The sequence below is a fragment of the Benincasa hispida genome, chromosome 4 (assembly GCF_027475165.1).
Source record: "Benincasa hispida cultivar pf3 chromosome 4, pf3_genome.v1.1, whole genome shotgun sequence".
Lineage (NCBI taxonomy): Eukaryota > Viridiplantae > Streptophyta > Magnoliopsida > Cucurbitales > Cucurbitaceae > Benincasa > Benincasa hispida.
The window spans coordinates 37,906,507-37,930,172 of NC_143481.1; the positions used below are offsets into that span (position 1 = coordinate 37,906,507).

At 36.0% G+C, this 23,666-nt stretch overlaps 1 protein-coding gene across 2 annotated transcripts in view; it reads left to right on the forward strand.

The window, feature by feature from the left end:
* Positions 1-3,922: 3,922 nt before the first annotated feature.
* Positions 3,923-23,666, forward strand: part of XI-I (myosin) — a 60,899-nt gene continuing 41,155 nt past the window's right edge. Inside the window, exons 1-18 of one of the 2 annotated variants that reach the window (XM_039028483.2) lie at positions 3,923-4,031; positions 4,285-4,413; positions 4,512-4,658; positions 5,512-5,657; positions 5,800-5,956; positions 6,310-6,368; positions 12,678-12,834; positions 13,031-13,180; positions 13,279-13,415; positions 15,746-15,892; positions 15,975-16,076; positions 17,667-17,724; positions 17,798-17,899; positions 19,385-19,422; positions 19,518-19,644; positions 19,743-19,916; positions 20,359-20,490; positions 23,469-23,578. In XM_039028483.2, the coding sequence (XP_038884411.1) occupies positions 4,294-4,413; positions 4,512-4,658; positions 5,512-5,657; positions 5,800-5,956; positions 6,310-6,368; positions 12,678-12,834; positions 13,031-13,180; positions 13,279-13,415; positions 15,746-15,892; positions 15,975-16,076; positions 17,667-17,724; positions 17,798-17,899; positions 19,385-19,422; positions 19,518-19,644; positions 19,743-19,916; positions 20,359-20,490; positions 23,469-23,578 (2,063 nt within the window). In that variant the 5' untranslated portion in view covers positions 3,923-4,031; positions 4,285-4,293. Of the gene's footprint in view, positions 4,032-4,090; positions 4,151-4,284; positions 4,414-4,511; positions 4,659-5,511; positions 5,658-5,799; positions 5,957-6,309; positions 6,369-12,677; positions 12,835-13,030; positions 13,181-13,278; positions 13,416-15,745; positions 15,893-15,974; positions 16,077-17,666; positions 17,725-17,797; positions 17,900-19,384; positions 19,423-19,517; positions 19,645-19,742; positions 19,917-20,358; positions 20,491-23,468; positions 23,579-23,666 lie in introns of those variants that run through there. The other variant, XM_039028482.2, reaches the window with a different exon arrangement.

Here is a 23,666-nt window from a genome sequence, read left to right on the forward strand (position 1 = left end):
AAGTATGAACTTGACTAAATGTTGGAAACAAGAAGTTCAACTCGTAGCATAATTGAGTGGAACCCTAAAAGCACTATATTGAACGCATGCTAGGGCAAGAAAGGACCATCTTGGACGCATGCCTGAAACAACCTAGACGATTAGGGTTGAAATGAACGCATGGTGTGTTCGGGATAAGAATTTGGGAATTTGGTTAAGTGTTGGATGGCTCATTGGGCACACACCTTAGTAGGGGCATGTTGGATGTATAGAGGGTAGAAGATGGATTGGTTGAATGCGTGCTTTGAGGAACGAGCACAATAGAACGTATGATGGATGAGGATTGGGTTATGCATGCACTAGTTGGACCAAATTTCTAAGGAGGAGGTGGCTAACTCTGAGGTGGACATCTTAGGAAGTTAAATGGCAACATAGCATGAATTTGACTAAGTGTCAAAGCTAGAGGTGGACATCTTAGGAAGATAAGTGGTAGCATAGCATGAATTTTACTAAGTGTCAAAGCTCGAGGTGACGAATCCTGAGTGAAGTTTCACCTTAGTTGGACACTTAGAAATTTTAAGGTGGAGTTGGCAACCTTCATGGAGAAGAATGCTTGCTCGTGCATGATGAGGCCACTTGGTGTTAAGGTGTCATGCTTGGAGGAAGAGTTGGGATGACAAGAATGGCCTGAAATTGCCTATAAATACCCCAAAGAATCTCATTTCACCTCACAACTCAAAGTTCTTTAAAAAAAGACTAAAAAAGGGGAGTTTTGGAGAGAATTTGGGTTATGAGGGTAGACCATGCATTGGAGTGGACCAACCATGCATTCATAAAGAAGTCCAAGCATTGGGGAGAAGATCCAGGCATCCAACCGAGTCTGAGATGAGCTAAGAAGGAAGCCTATGCATCCAACTGACCTAGGAAGGCAACCACGCATCCAACTGGTGTTGAGGAAGGCTACCTTGCAACCACTACTATCCTATGTTGTTCCAAGGCCTAGTTTCATATCCATTGGAGTTGGTAAGCTAAGTTTAGGGTCAATAAGGTATTCTAGCCCTAAACATGAGTTTCTAAGCTAAAATTGGGCTAATGCAGGCCTGGGATTCAAGAAGGAACTAGGAAACTAGAAGGCTTGAAAAATGGAGAATATCTGCTAGTAAACTATGAGTGGTATTCCTTTAGATATTGTTGTAGATTCCCATACATGTATATGTGAATTTTTATAGGGATAAAGCATACATCGAGCGGATGGTTAGGGGGTCGTAAGGTCTAATTTCTAAGCCTGTGGAAAGAACCTCACGTGGGATGGTCAGAGGATCGACGGGTCTAGTTTATGAACCTATATGAGGTAGAGCTATGTGCACATAAGGAAATATGACTAATTGTCTACCATGTGTGTAGGGATAGTAGGAAACAGATACATTCAAGCCCGAGGTATAAAATAGTAACCTCATTGTGTTGTTATGTTGCCATTGAGTCGTTTGCTCTTAAGGGTTAAAAGAGACTCTATAGTTTGTTTACCACTCATTGGACATTCTTTTCTTTTATGTTTTTCTTCACAAGTAGCGAAAGAGAGGAGTAACAGAATGCTGCTGAGGTCAGGGTCTGTCACACTATAACCACGCTTCTAGATTAAAGTATGCTCTTTATGAATGATGTAACTTAGAAGTTAAAGTTTCTGGAGTTGTATAAACATTATACTGGTTTGTAATAAAATAAGTTAAGCCAAAGGGCTATTGTCATATGTACTTGACTATGAGTTTACTAAGCAGGATAGGTTGAGGTGGGCAGTAGGTACCACAAAATGGTGGTATTTGCCATCATGTCTTCTTTTAGGTGAAAGAGGTAACCTTTGGGGGGGGGGGGGTAGCCTCCATCAACCTCTATCAAAGAAAAAAAAATGATTTTTCTTTTATCATGAACTAATATATATTTATTAAAGGATTTTTTTTTTAAAACTCACAATTTATCTCTAACTAATATATACTTCACGTTCCTTTAAAAAAAAAAAAAAATTCATGTTAAGCAAATGGATTTTTTAAATCATACTTTATCTCTAACTGATATTTCACGTTAAATAAATGAAATATTAAAAAAAAATATTTTTTTCTTAAGGCATATTGTCTAGTTGAAATAGTTCTTTCAATTTATACGTGTATATTTCATTTTCAACATTGTGAAACATATGCAACACGTAGTTTCGATATTTAAATCGCCATTATTAACCTTCATTATATTTATTATACTTTTCAATGTATTTTCTTCATACAACCATGACATTTATCACAAAAAAGAAAAAAAGAAAAAAAAAAGAAAAGAAAAGAAAAGAGAAACAATGCCATTTATTTGTTAACCCTGGTGATAATTGACGGAGGACAGGCGACAAACCGCCGAAGAAGTAACTTGGTAACAAAAAGCAATAGGTGTCCAATAAAAGTATTCAATATACCTCATTAATAAGATAAGTGATTGAAAATAACAACGGATTCATTCACATCTATATAATTTTATAATATATCTTTTAAAAGACTTTTAGAATCACAATTCACGACATACCACCGAAATTTAGTTATAAAAATAATTTTTTTGGTACAAAAAAAGGTAAGAGAATTTAAACTACAAATTTCTTAAATCATTGAATCATAATTCATATTATACCACCGATTTAAATATAGTCTAGTTATAAAAACAATTTTTTTTAATATAATAGAAGGTAAGATAATTTAAACCACAAACTTCTTGATCACCATATTTGCATGACAATTGAGTTGTGCTTACTCTGACATTATAAAAACAAATTTTGACATTGTAAAAAAATCATATCATACCATGATGAGAGATTAAAATACCATTCTAATCAATGTATTTTGATAATTGTTTACTTTTAGTCCTCATATTGTTAAATGATTAATTTTAGTCAATGTATCGTCAATAAATCATAAATTTGATTCCTACTACTAGTATATTGTTGATTTTTTATAAAAATATTGCATTAAACCATCGTTAGTTAACCTAATTGTAAAAAGGAGACATGGTCTCCATAAATGACTAAGAGGTCGAGGGTTGACCTATTAGCATTACAAATATTATATTACCTATTAGCGTTTTTTACTATAAACTTGGGAATCATATTCACATACACAAATGAGATTATAATTATAATTTTAATATTATTTATACATTTATTTATTATATGATTAATATCACATAGAATATCAGAAAATAAGTAGTCTTGTATACAGGAGAGAATCTGAACCCAATAACTTTACATTGTTTCCTTAAGACAATTTTATTCACTTCAATGTCTGAGTTTTATGAGTAGTTGTCTCATATGGTAGAACATATTACCTTTATTACGGAAGCAACACTTCGTCTACAAGATCCAATAAACTATACTTTGTAGAAAAAGATCGAATTTGAACAAATTTATAAAAGGGAGAAATATTTTATGGAAGAAAAAGTGACTGAAAAAGTTATTAGATGCAATTTGAAGAATAAATATATTTACAATTATTCTTGCCATTTGAATAGTCATATATTTCTTTAAGTTGGTTAATTATAAAAAGAGAGGTTTATTTATAAAACAATGCATCTGTGCACAAATTGTCACATACTATTTATTCCAACATTATTTACTTTAAAATTCATAGAGTAGCGTCGTGGCCAAAACTCATATGTGTGCAAAAATTGGGTCAGAAAAAGATAATGGTTGAGAACAAGACAGATTGTTCGACGGTGGTAGGTTGAAAAAGTACAAATAGAATTATTTCAAAAATTCAAAAATTCAAAATCTACTTTACGTAAAAATCCGTTTGGCGGGGAAGACGCTCCCACGTAGCGCGTGGTGGCATTCAAACGAGTCGTTTTTAAGTAATTAAAAGGAAATAAATTCTTCAACGGAAAATAGAAAGAGGAGAAAATAGAAATGGGAAGAATAAAAGGAGACGTTGAGTGAATCGCCAGCTTAAAAAATAAACAAACAAAATAATGAAAGAAAAGAATCGAGTCCATGTACTGGGAGAGCAGTAGAGGGTGACGTGTCCATTACGGTATAAATATCTCGCCCAGTTTCACAATTTAATTTTTCTGGGTTATTATTTTCTTTTTTGAGAAACTCAAGTCTACACCTGTTAGAGAGCGGGAACCCAAAAGTTTCTCCAAAAACAATGTCTCTGCAAGTCCATTTCTTCTCTGCCTCTGTCTCTATCTTGTCCATTCTCTGTTCTTAGGGTTTCAATTTCAATCTTGCTTTGTTCGAAACCTCTTGATTTTGCTTTCTTTCTGCTCACGGTTCCATTGTAGCAACCAAAAATGAGCCTACGCAAGGGGTCTAAGGTTTGGGTGGAAGATAAAGATTTTGCTTGGGTGGCGGCTGAAGTCCTCGACTTCGTTGGCAAACAAGTTCGAGTTTCAACTGTTACTGGAAAGAAGGTGGTTTCCTTTCCCATCCTTCTATTAGGCGAGTTTTCAGAATTTTAAAGCGATAAGAAGTGATGTTCTTAATTGTATTTCTGCTTTGTCAACTGTAGGTGTTGGCTGTTCCTGAGAAGCTTTTGCCGAGGGACGCGGATGAGGATGACCATGGAGGAGTGGATGACATGACGAAGTTGACCTATTTGAATGAGCCTGGAGTGCTTTATAATCTTCAAAGAAGATATTCTCTCAATGACATATATGTAAGATGTAGTTAAGCTCTACTTTGATAGGTAGATAAATTAATTGTTAGTATGAGTTTTGGCCTTAAGATACTTAATTATGGGTCAAGTATAGTTAACTATAATTTATTGACGATAAGTTAGCTTATTAGTTGTTTTTATCACACGGAGTTATAGTCATAAAGGATTGGATATTGGGGTTCCTTGAGTATTTTGTCTCTGCAGTCTCGTGTCCGGCCTGTGGGTTTGATTTCTGTTTTTATTCGATGACTTAAGACCTCCATAAATGGTATGTTGCTAGTGCTTGAGTTTAACCAGCATTGGACAACTATGCAAGTAGGTATTATTCTATGAGTAAACTTTTACTTTGTTGGCAAAGATAGCTTATTTGCTAAGATGTCGATGGACATGACCGTTTAAATACTCGACCTTTAATAAATTAATTTATAGAGCTCTGTTTCTCTTTATACCACATCGTGATTGAGCATCAACTATTATTCTAAATCTTCATATATAGGACTTTCTACTTGAATCTTCTTTCGGGTTTTGGTTTTAGTTAGAAGTTGACCATACATGTCATGCTCTACTTGATCTTGGTGTTTAAGGAAAGGACCAAGATAAAAGGGCAGGAAAGCCTAAAAGTGAAAGGAAGTTATTTTTTTCAAATATTTGCCCATTGTAGGGTTTTTAACATCATCAATATGATCAAGTCTTGTCAATCCAGAATCATGGCAGAATCTATATTCTGGATAAATTACTCTATCTGCCATTGTAGTTGTTCAGATACCTTGTTTTAATTAATACTTTTTGGCATCACTATAAAACCGTTTGTGAACTTATATATACATGTTTGTTGCCTTTTGGTTTTTATTAGACATATACTGGTAGCATTTTGATTGCCGTTAATCCATTCACAAAGCTTCCCCATCTATACAACGTTCACATGATGGAGCAGTACAAGGGAGCGCCTTTTGGGGAACTGAGCCCTCATGTTTTTGCTGTTGCTGATGCATCATATAGGTAGGTAAAGTTTTAGGAAAATCAATTTAATGGATACCCGGACTACATGTAAATGTTTTTGCAGTTGCTAATGCATCATCTATAGAATTTTCACATGATGTAGCAGTAATGGGGCCCTCATTTATATTCTTTCATTTTTCAGAGCAATGATTAGCGAGGGTCGAAGCCAGTCTATATTGGTCAGTGGAGAGAGTGGGGCAGGGAAAACCGAGACAACAAAATTGATCATGCAGTATCTTACATTTGTTGGAGGTCGAGCATCAGGCAATGACAGAACTGTTGAGCAACAAGTTCTTGAAGTAAGGGTCACTGTCTGTCAGTCCAATTCCATACTGTACCATTTTGGTAAAGATTTATATGTGATCACAATAATTTTACTTTGTTTATTTTTTCTGGAGGTGAAGTTTTATTTAGCTTACGAGTAATTTTTGTTGTGAAGAGGATATGTGAAATATGTTTTGGATGGACGTAGTAAGTCTGATGTTGGAACATTGTTTTTCATTCCAAAAATATAAAATGCACATTTATGTTAAAAATCTAGGTTTTGATATAGTTGCACTGCATTAAGTTTCTATCCTCATCATACAGTAGTATTATTACTCTGTTAGTTATTCCTTATAGTATGAGCACGTTCAATTTTTGCCCCATGCAGTCAAATCCTTTACTGGAAGCATTTGGTAATGCAAGGACTGTTAGAAATGATAATTCAAGGTCGGTAATTTTTTTCTAGAACTTGTTATTATGTACTTTTTTCCAATTATTGTTGCTCTGAGTATCATTTAGCCTAGTTGAAGACGGGCCCTGCTGGTTTGTGAATCTTTACCCTGCTACATCGTTCTAATCTGTCATGAAACCTTGTTAGATTTTCTCCATCATCTACTGTCTTTTTGTTCTTCAAGACAAGGAATTTCATTCTCTTCAATTTCATGCATGAATGAATAGGGACGCAATATTGCTAAATGCCACATCACTAAGTATTTCATAGCAATTATATATTTAGTTATATTGTAAATCATAATGTTGCTTATCTTAAGTTATGATGAAAAATACAGAGTAGAGAAAGAAAAATAGCACACACTAGATTTACGTGGAAAACCCTAATCAGGGAGAAAAAACCACAGGAAGAAGGAATTTTATTATATGATTGATACACAGAATACACAGTGACTGACAGTTTAAATAGAAAAAAAGGAAACCCTAGGGTACAAGTATAAAGACAAAAATGTCCCTAGAGTAAAAAACCCTAATTTCAACACTCCCCCTCAAGTTGGGGCGTAGATGCCAATAAAACCCAACTTGCCTACACACGCGTCAAACAATTGTCTGGGTAGTCCCTTTGTTAGGACATCTGCAATTTGTTAGCTGGAAGGAACATAAGGAACACAGATCTTGCCACCATCAAGTCTCTCCTTGATGAAATGCCGATCAATCTCCACATGTTTTGTTCTGTCATGTTGAACTGGGTTATTTGCTATGCTTATTGCGGCTTTGTTATCACAATAAAGTTTCATTGGACTGGTATGATCTTGGTCAAGGTCTCTTAGAACTTTTTCAAGCCAAATTTCTTCATAGATTCCCAGACTAATGGCCCTGTACTCAGCTTCGGCACTGCTTCTGGCAACAACCCCTTGTTTTTTACTCCTCCATGTGACAAGGTTGCCCCACACAAAGGTACAATACCTTGATGTCGACTTTCTGTCTGCCACAGACCCTGTCCAATCTGCATCTGTGTATGCTTCGATGCATCGCCTTTCAGTTTTCCTGACCATCAAGCCTTTCCCTAGAGAAGTTTTCAGATATCTCAAAATGCACTCTACTGCCCTCATATGTTCTTCGTATGGAGACTACATAAACTAACTTACCATACTCACTGCATATGAAATGTCGGGCCTAGTACGGGAGAGATATATTAATTTCCCAACAAGTCGCTGATATCTTTCTTTGTTAACTGGAACACCTTCACTCATATCACTTAACTTTGCATTCGCTTCTATAGGAGTATCAACAGGTTTGCAGCCTGTCATACCTATTTCCTTAAGCAAGTCCAAAGTATATTTCCGTTAGGAAACTGAAATCCCTTCTCTTGATCGAGCTACCTCCATTCCAAGGAAGTACCTTAGTTTTCCAAGATTCTTGATTTCGAATTTCTCAGCCATCTTTGCCTTTAATCAGTCAATCTTTGAGGTATCATCACCTAAAATGACAATATCATCAACATAAACAATCAAAACAACAATCTTTCTAGATACTGACCTTTTAATGAAGAGAGAGATTTGAATGTCCTTGACTATACCCTTGTGACTTTACAAACAAAGTAAACCTGCCAAATCAGGTCCTTGGGGACGGTTTTAACCCATACAAGGACTTTCTTAGTCTACAAACTCGGTGGTTAAATTGTTTCTCGAATCCCGGGGGAGGACTCATGTAGACTTCTTCCTCCAATTCTTCGTTGAGAAAGGTATTCTTCACATCAAGCTGGTGAAGGGTCAATACTGTATTTAGCTTTGCAACTGGTGAAAAAATCTTGGAATAATCAACCTCGAATGTCTGAGTAAAACCCCTGGCAACCAATCTGGTCTTGTATCTATCAACTGCTCCATCGGGTCTATATTTTACTGGGAACACCCATTTACATCCGACTGCGTTATGACCATTTGGAAGAGTGACTTGGTCCCACGTATGATTTTTCTCGAGTGCCCCCATTTCTTCCATGACTGCGGCTTTCCACTCAGGAATTTCCAGTGCTGTGTGTATACCGGTTGGTATCACCACTGTGTCTAGGTTCGTAGTGAGGGCCTTGAACTCAAGAGACAAGTTACTATAGGACAAGTAACTTTGCAGAGGGTATTTCGTACATGATCTGATACCTTTAGGGCAATCGAGAGGTCAAGAGATGCATCTCTGTCTTTACTTCCTTCGGGTTCCATACTGTATTCACCCTCTTGCTCATACGTTTCATGTTCTGTCATTTTTCCACTTTCAACTGTGTTTTCAGCTGGAATAGGTGACATTTCTTATCCAGATTCAACAATATTCTTTGCTGGAACAAGTGTCTCACAATCATCATTTTCTGCCTCGATGACATCTTTGTTGTTATTGTCTTCCCTAATTTTGCCTTCACCATTTTCAACACAAGCATCAATTTTATCACATTTATTATCATTAGGGATAGAACTATTTATACCTGGAACTGTTCTCCGTTCTGACTCATGGACCGGAGTCGGAGAAATAACAGGCGGCGCCATTTCCTTCCTGAGATTCCTCCTATAGTATGTGATCCATGGGACTTGTTTGGTTGGTAGAATAGATTCATTGGTACTGATGTCAAGGATGGGTTCGGGTTCAGGCAGGACAGCGAGACTCGGACCCCAATTGGTTTCTTCACTAGTATTCTCCCCCTGAAGAGAACCACTGGGAAAGAATGGATGATCTTCGAAGAATGTTACATCCATGGAGACAAAGTATTTTTTGGAAGAGGGATGATAACACTTGTAACCACGTTGATGAAGTGGATGTCCCACAAAGACACATTTCTGAGCCCGAGGAGTAAACTTGGTTTGGTTAGGGCCATAAGTATGGACAAACACAACACAGCCAAAGACACGGAGGGGTACATCAGAAAGAAGTCGGACATTTGGGTATGACTCTTTGAAGGAATCTAAGGGGGTTTGAAACTTTAAAACCCGGGACGACATTCGATTTATCAGATGGGCTGCTGTCAAGACAGTATCACCCCATAAATAGGAAGGAAGGGAAGTTAACAACATAAGAGACCGAGCAACTTCGACTAGGTGACGGTTTTTCCGTTCGGCCACTCCATTTTGTTGAGGGATGTTCGCACAGGAACTCTGATAGACTATTCCTTTCGAGATTAGGAACTCTCTTAAGGAATTATTAAGGTATCCCCTACCATTATCACTCCAGAGAATAACGATTTTGGCATTAAACTGGGTTTTTATAGAGTTATAGAATTGTTGAAAGATCGATGTAACTTCGGATTTGTTGGTCAGAAGGAAAACCCATGTTAACCTAGTATGATCGTCAATAAAGGTTACAAACCATCGCTTTCCAGTGATGGTAGTAACAGGTGTTGGACCCCAAACATCGCATGGAACAAGGTGAATGGTTTCGATGGCTTATAAGGTTGAGACTTGAAAGAAACACGTGGCTGTTTGGCTTGGACACACACATCACATTTTAACTTAGAAATATTAATATTATGGAAAAGATGAGGAAATAAATAATTCATATACTGAAAGTTAGGGTGTCCAAGGCGATAGTGCCACAACATATAATCAGTTTCAGAAACAGAAAAATGAGATGAAAGCAAACTAGTCCTATCACATATCCTAAATGAGGCTTCTTCAGTGGAAATAGAGTCTTCTGTCATGCCGGACAGTGCCAATCGTCATCCTTGAGTTCAGATCCTGAAAAACAACAGCATCAGGTGAGAAGATAACACGACATTTCAAATCCCTTATAATTTTACTAACAGATAAAAGATTGTAAGAAATTTTTGGCACGTGTAACACATCTTGGAGAACTAAACCCTCAAAGGGTGACACCCGTCCTTTTCCAGCAACCGGGGCAAAGGGATCCATCAACAATCCTGATCCTTTCATTTCTAGCACTTGGTTGATAGGTGAGAAATTGGTCTGAGGAACCAATCAAGTGGTCTGTGGCCCCTGAATCTAAAATCTATGATTTATTACCAGTTATACTAACAAAGCCAAAGGAATGAGAAATACCTGATTGAGTGATTGCACTGACTCCTACTGGACCAGTAGTATTCTGACTGTTTTCCTGATTCTGAGGCTGTGTCTCCCCCGTTACCGATTCACTTACCAGTGCTCGGCCTGACTGTCATTTTTTACCATTTGGTGGACGACCATGTAATTTCCAACAATGATCTTTCGTGTGCCAGGGTTTCTTGCAATGTTCACAAACTGGTGGCGGCTTACTGTTCTGTTTATCAGGGCCTGAAGTTTTGAAAGCAGCTGAATCTATTGGGGTCACAATAGTATTATTCATTGCCCTAGGCCTTTCTTCCTCAAGACGTACTTCAGAACAGACCTCCATTAGGGACGGTATCGGATGGGTTCCCAATATACGATTGTGTACTGCATCAAACTTAGAATTCAGTCCGGCAAGGAAGTCGTATACACGATCGGTTTCCTCAGATTGATAGTGCAAAACTCCTCCACAAGGACAATTCCAAATCATCTAATGACACAAGTCCATCTCTTGCCAAAGAAGTGACAATTTATTGAAGCTGTAACATCCATTGCCCCCTGCTTACACTCGTGGACTTCTTACGTAAAGTATATAAACGCGAAGCGTTCTGTCTCCTTGAGTAAAGTTTTTGGACTGCCTCCCAAATATCTTGGGTTGTGGCCGCATATAATAGAGGTTTTCCAATTTGGGGTTCCATACTTCCTACCAGAATAGATCTCAGCAAAGAATTCTTCCCTTTCCAAATTTGTTCTTGGGGATCTCCTGGCCTTGGTTTCGGTATTTCTCTTGTCAGATACCCAAATTTGTGACGACCCTCAAGGGCCATTTTAATAGATTTGGACCAGGAAAAATAATTTTCACCATTTAACTTTTCTCCTATAATAAAGCTAGAAGAATTGCCTATGACTCCAGAGAATAAATTTGAAGAGTACGTAGGGAAAGAAGTTACTGAATTTCCAGGGTAAATCGGTTGATTCTGATTCAGATCTGACTGGACATTGGATACCAATCCCAATGCTTCTCCAATTGCAGCCATTTGTTGTTGGAACATCTTATTCTGCCTCTTAATCTGTAGTTGCAACTGAGTAAACCGGTCTTGGATTATAGTCCTCTGATCTCGACGGTGGGACGATGAATCTCTTCCAAATCCACCAATGATAGGTGATGACTGCCCCAAACTACTATTTGCATCCGGCTGGAAATCTCTGCCTGTACCTGCTTGAGGGATTGGCTGAAACCTACATGCCGAACTTGATGGGTCGATCCGCACAGAAGAGAAACTGCCAGGCTTGACTGGAAGAACAGCGTTACTTGGCTGGAAGTTCTGCAGAAGATCGCTGGTCGGTTGGAAGTTAGACTGGTTTGGTAGAAAGTCGCGGGTAGGCTGGGTCGACTTCATCTCGTGCAGTTCGGCGGCGGTCGACTGCGTCCCCTGAAGCGCGTCGACGGACAGATCTGGAGTGCGGCGCGGCACAGAAGCTATCGACCGGGTCTGCGGAGCTTCGAACTGGAGTTCGGTAGAAAATCGCGAAATCGGACAGACTGGGATGGTTGGATCTATTTGCCGACTGGTCGGATCTTTGAAAGTAGGGAAGAAGATCTTGGAAATATGGTCAATGGCATTTTGGATAATAGTGGCTATTTCTGTGCCAATGGTTTGAGATTCTCCTATTGGGTTTTCCTCAGTTGTGGCCAGGGTTTCGTCTCCATGCTCTAATACCATGATGAAAAATACAGAGTAGAGAAAGAAAAATAGCACACACTAGATTTACGTGGAAAACCCTAATCAGGGAGAAAAAACCATGAGAAGAAGGAATTTATTATATGACTGATACACAGAATACACAGTGACTGCCAGTTTAAATAGAAAAAAGGGAAACCCTAGGGTACAAGTATAAAGACAAAAATGCCCCTAGAGTAAAAAACCCTAATTTCAACAAGTTGTTATATCTAATACTTTTTCTTATTTCTTTTGACAATATATTGCCTTCACTGTCCTGGTGTTTGTTTCTGTTGATTGAAGGCTAACTTTGGATAAAAACTATAATCTTGAAAGATGGGTACATTTGCTCACCTCAAGTTATTTTGGAAAAAGCATATGGTATAGACCCCAATCTTAGTGAACATAATAGCTCGAATTCATGGATAATGCAAATGATCAGAGTCTATCTTTGCAATTATTGTTAGTCTGTCTGTACTGTAATGATGCTATATGTCGATGTGTGTATTTAATTCAACTCAAGATGTTGTTACTTATGGGATTGTTTTGTTCTTTTCTGATTGCAGTCGCTTTGGAAAGTTTGTTGAAATTCAATTTGATACCAATGGTAGAATATCGGGTGCTGCAATTAGAACTTATCTTCTAGAACGTTCTCGTGTTGTACAAATCACGAACCCTGAGAGGAACTATCATTGTTTTTATCAGCTATGTGCATCTGGAAGGGTAACACCTTTCACATTTGCCTTACATCTTACATCTCTTATTATTCTGTTGATTTTAATGTCCGTGCTATTATATATATTTTTTCTTAATGTGACTATTGTATTGACATCATTTCATGCTTTTGATGTTTAGTATGCTCTTCAAGAAGTATATATGTATTTTTTTTTTTTTTTTTTTTTGGTGTATTCATGTCTAGGATGCAGAGAAGTACAAGTTAGACCACCCAAGTCATTTTCGCTACTTAAATCAAAGCAAGACGTATGAATTAGATGGAGTGAGCAATGCTGAAGAGTATATTAGGACAAGGAGGGCAATGGACATAGTTGGTATAAGCCATGAGGATCAGGTTTGAGAGTGATATATCAATGAGTTTTCCTAGTCTTTTTACGGTAGATCTTACATGGCACAATCACTTGATGTATTCTGGTTTTATCATCTTATCAGGAAGCTATCTTTCGTACCTTGGCTGCGATTTTGCATCTGGGGAATGTTGAGTTTTCTCCCGGAAAAGAACACGACTCTTCAGTCTTGAAGGATGAAAAGTCTACCATTCATTTAGGGGTGGCTTCTAATCTTCTCATGTAGGTGATTATGGGTAGCCCGAAAAATGCTTTCCACACTTACCATGTTACGATATTTTAAATCGAATTGGTAGTTATTTTGGTGTATCTCTTTTTTTTTTTCTCTCCATAAATATAATATAATTTTTTAAATAAATACATAAAAGAAGTCTTTAATTTCTTGGTGTTCTTTTTGAGTGAATACCTACGCATGGTGCAAGGGGACATATGTCATCCTTGCCCTTAGGTTGTTCCCTTTTTCTCTTCGCATTGCATTCTCGGGTTTCTGTTATGGAAAGAAAAATATACGCATGGTGGAAAATATGTAGTCACGGTTTCAACTCTTCTTCTGATAACTACCCCTTATTTTTTATAATCTACAACTTGAGTTCCTGTGTTTTTTTTTTCTTTTGTGTTTTAGCTTTTGGTTGGTCTTGATTTTTTGTGGTTTCTTTTGTCTGTTTTTAACCTTGGGCAAAGATGGTCATGAACTGCTTTGATTGGGAATGTAATTTCCACTTTTTGAATAGTCTTGTAGACAACCGTCTAAAAGAAAGTAGCGTATATTAGGCAAAAGGATCTTTGACACCTCAATTGCCACGCCCTTTCACACATGCAAATGAAATCTATTTAGCCATTGCTTTGTTTAGGTTCATCAAGAAATTATTGTTTAAACAGAGCCTAGAACAAGCCCACCTTTGAAAGCAAGTGTAAATTGTGTCATAGTCATCATCGGTGTCAAATTAACTTGGTTTCCATCGTAATTTGACATCACATAACCTTCATTTAAGAACTGAGTGTGAAAGTGACGAGATGTAATACTAACCCTTATATATGCTCTATGTTATCCTGATCTCAAATGATGTAGTCAAAATAAGTCAGACTACACACTACGTAGAGATGAAAAACCCAACAACGTCTTGTGTCAGACAACATGGATGATGTAGTTAGAAGACACAACAATAACGTCTGAGTTAGTTATGTTAGACTACAACTAAACTCAAGAGATTAATTTGATGAATTAGAGTATATTTAATGCTATGTAGATATTCTTAATGCTCCCCTCCCTCCTGAGTCCAAATATTAGTGATTCATAAAGCTATGAACTATTAATATCAATTGGGGAGGAAATGATGTCACTAGGATTCAATTTACTACCTTGTAATCTTATACCATATTTAAGTAATTCTAAACTTCAAAACTTAGAGTAGGATGGATTTAATATTTTCTTACATAATCTTCACAAGTCATACTATAAAATAATGTGAAGGCTTATTTATTATTATTAATTGATAGAGAAAGGTTAAGCTACAAGTTTGTTCTTGAACTTTTAGGGTGGTGTCCAATATGTTCCTAAACTTTAAAAGAGTTCAATAAATCTCTAAACTTTCAAATTTGTATCGAATGTCTCTGAATTTTACAAGTTTTTAATAGGTTCCTAAACTTTCAAATCAATATTTAATAAATTTATAGCATATTCGATATATATATATATATATATATTTTAAAATTATCGAGTTGAATTTTGTGTCTAATAGGAACCTAACTTTCTATTTGGTATATAATAGATCTTTAAAATTCTAAAAATGTCAAATAGGTCAAGGACTAGTGGGACAAAAAAATATTGAAAATTCTAGGTACTATAAGACACTAAATTGGAAGTTTAGGGACTTATTAAACACTTAGGGGCCTATTAGGCACAAAATTGAAAACTCAGAGATATATGAGATGCAAACTTGAAAGGTCAAGAACTTAGCTCATCATTGAACCAAAGAGATACCATAACATCGGGCATGTATGCAATACATTTGGCCAGACTCTAATCCCAAGCCACTCTTTCTTTTTCCTACTATCCTTCCCATAACTTAATTCTCAAAAGCACTATGCTTGTCCTAGTCCCAATGTGTGTATTCTGTACTTGTGGTGTGGGAGCTAAGGTCTAAAATTGGAAAATCACGTTGGTTTGCTACTCCACGAGCCTACTTGCTTTTAATTTCTCGATTCCTTGCGCCTGCTTCTTCCAAACATCACCACCAACTTAACTATTGCCATTGCAACCCATTAGCTTTTTGCGCAACCCAAATCCTACTCATCCTTCCAGGTGCTTCAATTTTTGCCATTTTATTTTACAAATGATGAAGCTTTTATTGTTGTGATTAATTGCATGTCTGTATTACGAGTGTTTCTCCAATCACTTTTAGGACTTGCATCAATGAATAGTGTACTACAATCTGTTGTTCCTTTTAAGAATTTTCTGATAACATGAATGACCAATCAACTCACATTGATGTTCACTTTCCATCTTGATGTACTTTCTTTGCCAATCGCTAAATATGCATTCTCACAATTAGGTGTGATTCCAACCTCTTGGTCTCAGCCCTTTGTACTCGCTCAATTCAAACTCGTGAAGGAATTATTGTCAAAGCGCTAGATTGTGAAGGTGCTGTTGCTAGTCGGGATGCATTGGCAAAGACTGTTTATGCTCGTCTGTTTGATTGGTGATGGTCACTGGAACTTCAAATTTTTTGACTTACATTATGGCCACATCACATATTTTTCATGTGTTGTCGTTTCTTTCAGGCTTGTTGATAAGATTAACCGGTCTGTTGGGCAAGATTTGAATTCTCAATTTCAAATTGGGTTACTGGACATTTACGGTTTCGAATGCTTCAAGGACAACAGGTAATCTCCTTCCTCTCAACCTTATTTCTTTACATTTGGAGTTGCATTGTCAGCCTTATGATTTATTTGAAAGTACTGATTTCGTAATGCATTGAATTTGAAATGTAGCAGTTCAATTGTCTCGAGCATTATAAATTCTCATTAGAGCTTAATCGTATTTGCTTTTAGCTTATAATATTTTGTTAGATTCAAATCTCATCGAGTAGGGTATATTGACATTTTAACATTGAGAAGGTTTTTGGCTTGACTAGCTACATTCTCTGCTCTTAATTTGTTTATCTTATTTTATTGAGTGGTATCTTCTACAATTGTAATATATCTAAGTACTGGCATTTGTTTTGTTTTTGTTGTGGAGCTTCTTGATTAAGATTTAGATTTGTATAGTATGATATTGTCAGTGGAAAATGGTGTGAAATATGTTGAGTCGTAGACTTTAGGGAATCTTGGATGAAATAAAGCAATCCTGCTATTTGTGGCTCTGAACGTGGAATTGATATTTATTCCTTTTGATGGGGAACTGAGAATAACTTTTATCAGTTAAGAGCCAAACTTTACAAAAAAGGAGAAATGAGATTGATATTGAAGCTATGAAAAAACATCTGGTATTGTTGGGACTTATATATGTCATTTTGAGGTAGAAACTTAGGCTTATTTGCCTTAGGTTATTGTGATTGATTTGTACCTGGGCATTTTAAGTAGCCTATTGTAGTTCATTTTTCCTTTTTAGAAAGGCTTTTTTGTTGGGTTTGTTGTCTTTATTCTTCAAGTATAGATCTCGAAGTGTTAGATGATATATAATTAAATTTACCTTAACTTATTAGCTTAAGTTTGTGGGTCAATTGGTGATTCAAGATGGTATCAAAGCAAGTGGTTTAGGAAGGTCCTATGTTCAAGCCTCTGCAATGTTGTCTCCCCAATTAATATTCCACTATTGGGCCTTCATATTTCAAGCCCACAAGTGATGGAGAGATGATATATAATTAAATTTACCTTCACGCATTAGCTTAAGCTTGTGGGTCAATTGGTGATTTAAGATTAAGTTTATTTACCGTGCACAACAAATTATATATCTTTAAATACTTGTAGATGGCAATAGATATAGATTTTATCTTGGGTCTTGATGGTAAGTAATCAGTGAGTTTTTCAAAATGTATAATTTTTTGAAGTGGTGAAGTGAAAGTAGACATATGGTGGTCTCTGTAGTTCTATATTATTTCTACAAATGGATGGAAGTTGCTTTTACTTATCTTCAAGAACGTAATAGTAATAGAATGTTTCTCGAGTATTTTCCAGCATGAGAGATCTCGATGCTTGAAGAAATTCTTGTCTTGTTCCCACCTTTGTAATTGAAACTTCACTGTTTATCTGCTATAACTTCGTATTGCTTCTTTTTCGTTTGAATCTAATATTCGTCATGCATCCTTTTAGCTTAGAAAAAGAAATTTTCTAGTTTTCTCACAGTATCAAGTGTCTATCGAACTTGACTACTCAAAATGAATTGTTTTTGTGATCACAAATGATCTTTTGATTTGAATCTTGGCGTACCATCATTGTTGTTCATTGTTTCATTAACACATTCAATTTATACAGTTTTGAGCAGTTTTGCATCAATTTTGCAAATGAAAAGCTTCAGCAACATTTTAATGAGGTGTGCAGCTTTGTAATTTTTATTGTATTTTACTTATGAGGGACTTGTATTTAATCTTTTCTACTTTTTTCAGCATGTCTTTAAGATGGAACAGGAGGAGTATAGCAAAGAGGAAATAAATTGGAGCTACATTGAATTCATTGACAATCAGGATGTGTTGGATTTGATCGAGAAGGTTTTATCCTGTTTTCCTTTGATGCCTATTTTCCTGTTTGGGGGGTGATATCTAGGTTATTTAACTTCAAAAACTTTAGTGTGAGTTTACTTTTTGAGATTTCTTCCTTGGTTGAGGATGGAAACCATGTTCATAACTACGGTTGTGAGAACTGAGAAGTGACATTAAGAACGATGGTGCTCTTGACTTATATTTATCCTAGGGGCAATTGCATATATGGAAATATTACACAAAATAGTAGCACAATCTAGCCCAATCTAAAAGTATTTGCAAATATGACATGATTTGACTTTATCTGTATCTATAACTAATAAAGGTATATAAATGATGGACACAGTCAAATATCTTTCCACAGCCTCAAAGAATAAAAGAGGTTTCCTGCCCGCCTGGCCCCACCTCCACCCCCGCGCCCCTCCCCCCCCCACGGGTCACCTTCTCTTCTCCGACAGCACTATGGTCATCATTCTATTCCGTGTTCCATTACTCCTTTATCAAATCTATAAAATGGAAATCCAAAGTTGCAAAGTGAATGGTTCTTTCTTCTGCATATGGTTGGATGAAGGAAACTTGTTTGTGGAAGATGTGGAGTTCAACAAGGTTTTTCCTTTGGCAAAGGCTCACCTAAAATGGTTTGTGGATCAGATTTCGGAATTACTTCAAGGGCAAGTCAATAACTTCTTTATTCGAAAAGCTAAAGGATGACGTGGGAGTTGTAAAACTATCAAAATTTAAAGGTATCTCAAGGTGGGTGATGAGATGTGTTGTTTGGCCTACTTCCGGTGGTCGGTCATTTATTCATGTGTCAATGGGTCTACCGCTTCGGGGTTGGAGGTTGTTCTCTGGTATGCTGAAAGGTTTTTTAACCACATCAGAAGGCGAAATGGTTTCTCCTCTTTAGTTGCCCTTGTTTGTCTTTACATTTTTGTTTCCATGTGTCCTCGAGCACTAGTCTCTTTTCATTCCCATAAGTTATCTTTCTTTCTTTCTTTCTTTTTTTTTTTTTTTTAAAAAACCAAATTGTCTATCAATGATAGATAAAAAGATTGTTTGTTAGTGATAGAAGTACATCAATGATAGACTATTAAAATGGTTGATCAGTGATAGATACCGATAGATTATATAGATGGTATATCGACGATAGATCTGAACATTTAACAAGTTGTCATATTTGTAAATTATTTATTTGTATGACATATTTGTGAATATGTCAACCATTTTTTCTAAGCATTACAATTATTCTTTATCTTATCCACATTTTCATGATCAAAGACTACTTATTGCACTTCTGGTAGTTAGCTCGTGGATGTGTTGCCAAATTGTTGGCTAATTTCCATGTTGATTTAAATCAATATATTTAGTTTAGAGAATCCCTCTCTCTCCCTCTTTCACACAGACGCATACATAAACCCATATTTCCAAGCCCGTGTTAATTGTTTGGGTTTTTTTTTTTCCACTTGCCTATTAACTTATCTCTATGACTTGCAGAAACCTATTGGGATCATTGGTTTGCTGGATGAGGCTTGGTACAGTCTGAGTTATTCCATATCAATTGGTGCGTGTTAGCTATAAGTTACTCTGCTGCACCATATCCTTATCCCTCATTTTTCTTTCCTTGCAGTATGTTCCCAAGATCAACTCATGAAACATTCTCAACCAAATTATTTCAGAATTTTCGTACTCATCCGAGGTTGGAAAGAACAAAATTTTCAGAAACAGATTTCACCCTTTCCCATTATGCTGGAAAGGTGTGTAGTATTTTAATGCAGATGTTTGATCTTATTGTTTGAAATAAATACTATTTACTTCATTTAGCTAAGGTTGCTGTCTTTTCCTCTTTCTGCAGGTCACTTATCATACGGATACCTTTTTAGATAAAAATCGTGATTATGTTGTGGTAGAGCATTGCAATCTATTGGCTTCTTCTAGATGCAATTTTGTTGCTGGCCTTTTCTCTTCCTTACCAGAGGAATCTTCAAGATCATCATATAAATTTTCTTCCGTAGCCTCAAGATTTAAGGTGAGACTCTGAAAAGTATTTTCAATCTATATACCGTGTACCAATTCTCAGTGTTCATAGTGTTGGTAGGTTGAAGCTTTGCTAATGATAATTTGGAGGTATTATATAGGAAAATATTTGTAGTTCTTCCAGGAAAGAGTTTGAAGACGTTTGGATAGTAACCCTTTGCGTGTTTGGATTTATTCAATAGCGTTATTATTTGTCCAAGTTGAGGACAAGAAAACAATGGTGTTCTGGATGAAAGGCGTGTTTTACTATAACTACAATGGTGTACTATTTGGATAGCTTTTTCTTTGAGTACAATTACTTAGATTTTTGTGCCTTTTTATTTAAAGAGCGATGCTCACAAGTCACGACAATGCTATATCTACTCAATAATTTTATTTGTTCTTTTTGCCACCTAATGTTCTGATCTACATTTTCCAAATTGTGGTGCTAATAGCAACAACTTCAAGCACTCATGGAGACACTGAATTCTACTGAGCCCCATTATGTACGCTGTGTGAAGCCAAACTCTCTTAATAGGCCTCAGAAGTTTGAGAACCTAAGCATTCTGCATCAATTACGTTGTGGGGTCAGTTTTCTGGAAATTTGATATCTTTTCTTTTGTCGGAACTTTCAACATGCAGATAGATACGTGATTAACCTTCCTATGCTAACTTGAGTTGCATTTTTGTAACCTATTGGCTGTTTACTTGGTGAGGTTGATTTTAGTTTCCAACTAATGATTTATACATTAAAATGGGATTTTGTTGTTTCCCTGTTTGAACTATGTACGCTTTTGTAAGAATAATTAGATCGTTTTAGGTTTTTGAGTTGCAAGTTCAGTTCACTGATTTATTTTTCTTTTTCTTTTTAATTTTTTGAAATGGAAGCAAAACTTTTCACTGATGAAATGAAAAGAGGCTAATGCTCACTTATTTATTCTTCAAGCTTATAAGACTTTTGAAAGTGGATCATAAGAAACACATCAAGTGTTTTAGGATTGAGCAGGTATATCTAAGGCTTATGATGTTGCATTTGAGTTATTTCTTCACTGCATTAACTCAAACTCATGTTGATGGTAAAAAGTTTGCATTTTTTTTTGGGAAGGAAACAACTTTTCATTGAATTAATGAGTTTGCATTAGTCTCTTTTCATAAATATAATGAAAAGAAAACAAGTCAAGTTTGCATTTTGCACTTGAGTTGTTTCTTCGCTGCATTGACGGAAACTCATATTGACGGCAAAAGGTTTGCATGGGTAAAATGGGTGGCAAAGGTGCACTAGCTTTGCGAAGATCCTGATGTAGGGTTCTTCTTGGGATTTCCCTTAATTGTTTAAAAGGGTTAAAGTCTCCTGTTTTTAAGTTTGATATTTGGGCGGGTTAGGTTATTTTTAAGTTTTAGTTGAATAGTTTTACCTTTAAAGCAAGTTGACGGTCCTTTATCCAGCTCATTTAAGAAGGCTTCTGTATTCAGTTTAGTTTTAATTTTAATGAGATCATTCTTCATGATTCTCCAAGACATTGAGTTTTTCTCAGATCCCCTTTTATCTTTTTAACTACCATGAAATTAAGAAAAATACAAAAGGGTGTAAATATGAATTTCATCTAAACCAAGACCAGAAAAGATTTGAAAAATCTTTCCAATTGGTCATGATGAGGGAATTTCTTATTTTTTTTTTTTTTGAAACGGAGACAAGACTTTATTCATTGAATTAATTAAAGGAGTCTAATGCTCAAATTACAACGAAACAAACAAAGAAATGAGAAAATACAATATTGAAATTGGACCAAACAAGGAAAAAAGAAAGACAAAGGATAACAACCCTTAAGACAACACCCAAAGAATAAAATATGGAACTGCCAAACTACTAGCAAAGTACAAGACTTGAGGCTTGAACAGGAGGCAAAGGACAAAACCACCCACGATAACATAATCTGTTTTAAAACCTCCTGAGTTGCTTTCTCTCTGCTGTGCCGGTCCATTGAGAAATACCTTTCAAGAGGAGAAACAAATGCGCAAGGTGCAACCAATCAAATATAGTTCCATATGCTCTGCGGCTGTTTGAGTTCAAAGCAATCCCTTGGAGAACTCTCAACAACCCAATCAATCAGGCTGACAAACACGTTCAAAAGTTTGTACTGTCCTTCTAATAGAGAATAAAACTTGGAGCATCTTCCAAGATTCAAATAAAATTTAAAACAAACATAAAACCTCCACTAGCTAGAAAGACCTCCAAAATCTCTTGTGCTTCACGGCAGAAACTTTAAAGAGGAAAAGACAAAAATAGCAACTCCAAAATCTCACAAACAGAAAAGGAAAAGACAAAACTTTAAAGGGAGTTTCTTATTTTGAAATCCTTTTTGAAGTGTCTTATAAAGAAAAGGTCATGATGATAAGGGAATAGTCTATAAACACTTTAGAGAGGTAACTCGTAACTGTGAAAGTTTCCTTTGAGAACGACACTGATGTATTTTAATCAATGATTCTTTATTTTCTGTCTTTTAGTTAAGTGCAGCAACCAATTCTTTAGGTTTTTGTCTTTAGATACCAGATTCTTTAAATGTTGACTTTTGTAATCTTGTTTCGTGAAAAGTTACTGTTGGTAACTTCTTAGCATTAGGCTGTACAGATTTTAGTATTTAAACTGAACTCTCCCTTCATTTCAATACAATTTTTCAGAAATATTATTCAGAAACTCTCTCTCTCTCTCTCTCTCTCTCTCTCTCTCAAACTTGTTTTATCAGACACTTTGTTGATCGAGTGGATCATTTTTGTTTGATCATTCTTGTCCCAATCCACTGAATACACATCTCTCTCTCTCAAATTATCCGAGCTGCTAAAATTTAAGAAGTTGAAATCTACGTACTTGGCTGGTAGAGATATATGTCAACATAAGTTTTGATTTACTAGACGTGAGAGAAGCTTTGATCAATAATGCCTGTGGGGTGGGAAAAGGCTACTGGATGTTGTGCTTGGGCCATTCATTTATTCAAAATTATATTTATATGTTTAAATAATATTTTTGTTTTAGTGGGAAGCTTATTAAGAGATTTGTGCATTTTATAGTGTCTGAAATAGTTTACTAGCAGTGTTGAACAGTCTTCAAGAAAGTAGCTTAGAAATCAAATACCAACATCATTTCTATATGCATATTATTTACCATGTGCAGTTGTTCTGGAGACACTAACAAAATATCTTTCCAGGATAATTTGTCGGTTGTGAGTACAAAGATAGAAATAGCAGAGATTGTGAAATGTGATAATGATTAAGAAAATTCTATTATGTAGACATGAACATTGACTTTTTCTATTTGGATCGTTTTCTTTTCTTTTTCTTTTTCTTTTTTTTGAAAGGATACAAAACTTCATTGAAAAAATGAAAAGAGACTAATCCTCAAAATACAAGGAATTTGGGTTCTTTTCTTGATTTGTAGATTTTCTATTTCTGTGTTCTATACATACATGCAGTTTGTTATTTGAGTCAAGTGCAATAATAGCATGTAGTCCTTGTTTTAGTCATATAGGATGCAATGTAATATATATATTTTTTAACTTGTTGAGTGAAGGGTGTTTTGGAGGCTGTTCGAATAAGTCTAGCAGGTTATCCCACCAGAAGAACTTATGCAGAGTTTATTGACCGTTTTGGTTTGTTGGCACCTGATTTATTGGATGGAAGGTTTGTTTTATTTGTATATTCTCTATTTTGATATATTTTGGTCCTATTCTTTTTATAATTATTTTGGTTTTTCTGCTTTCTGTTTCAA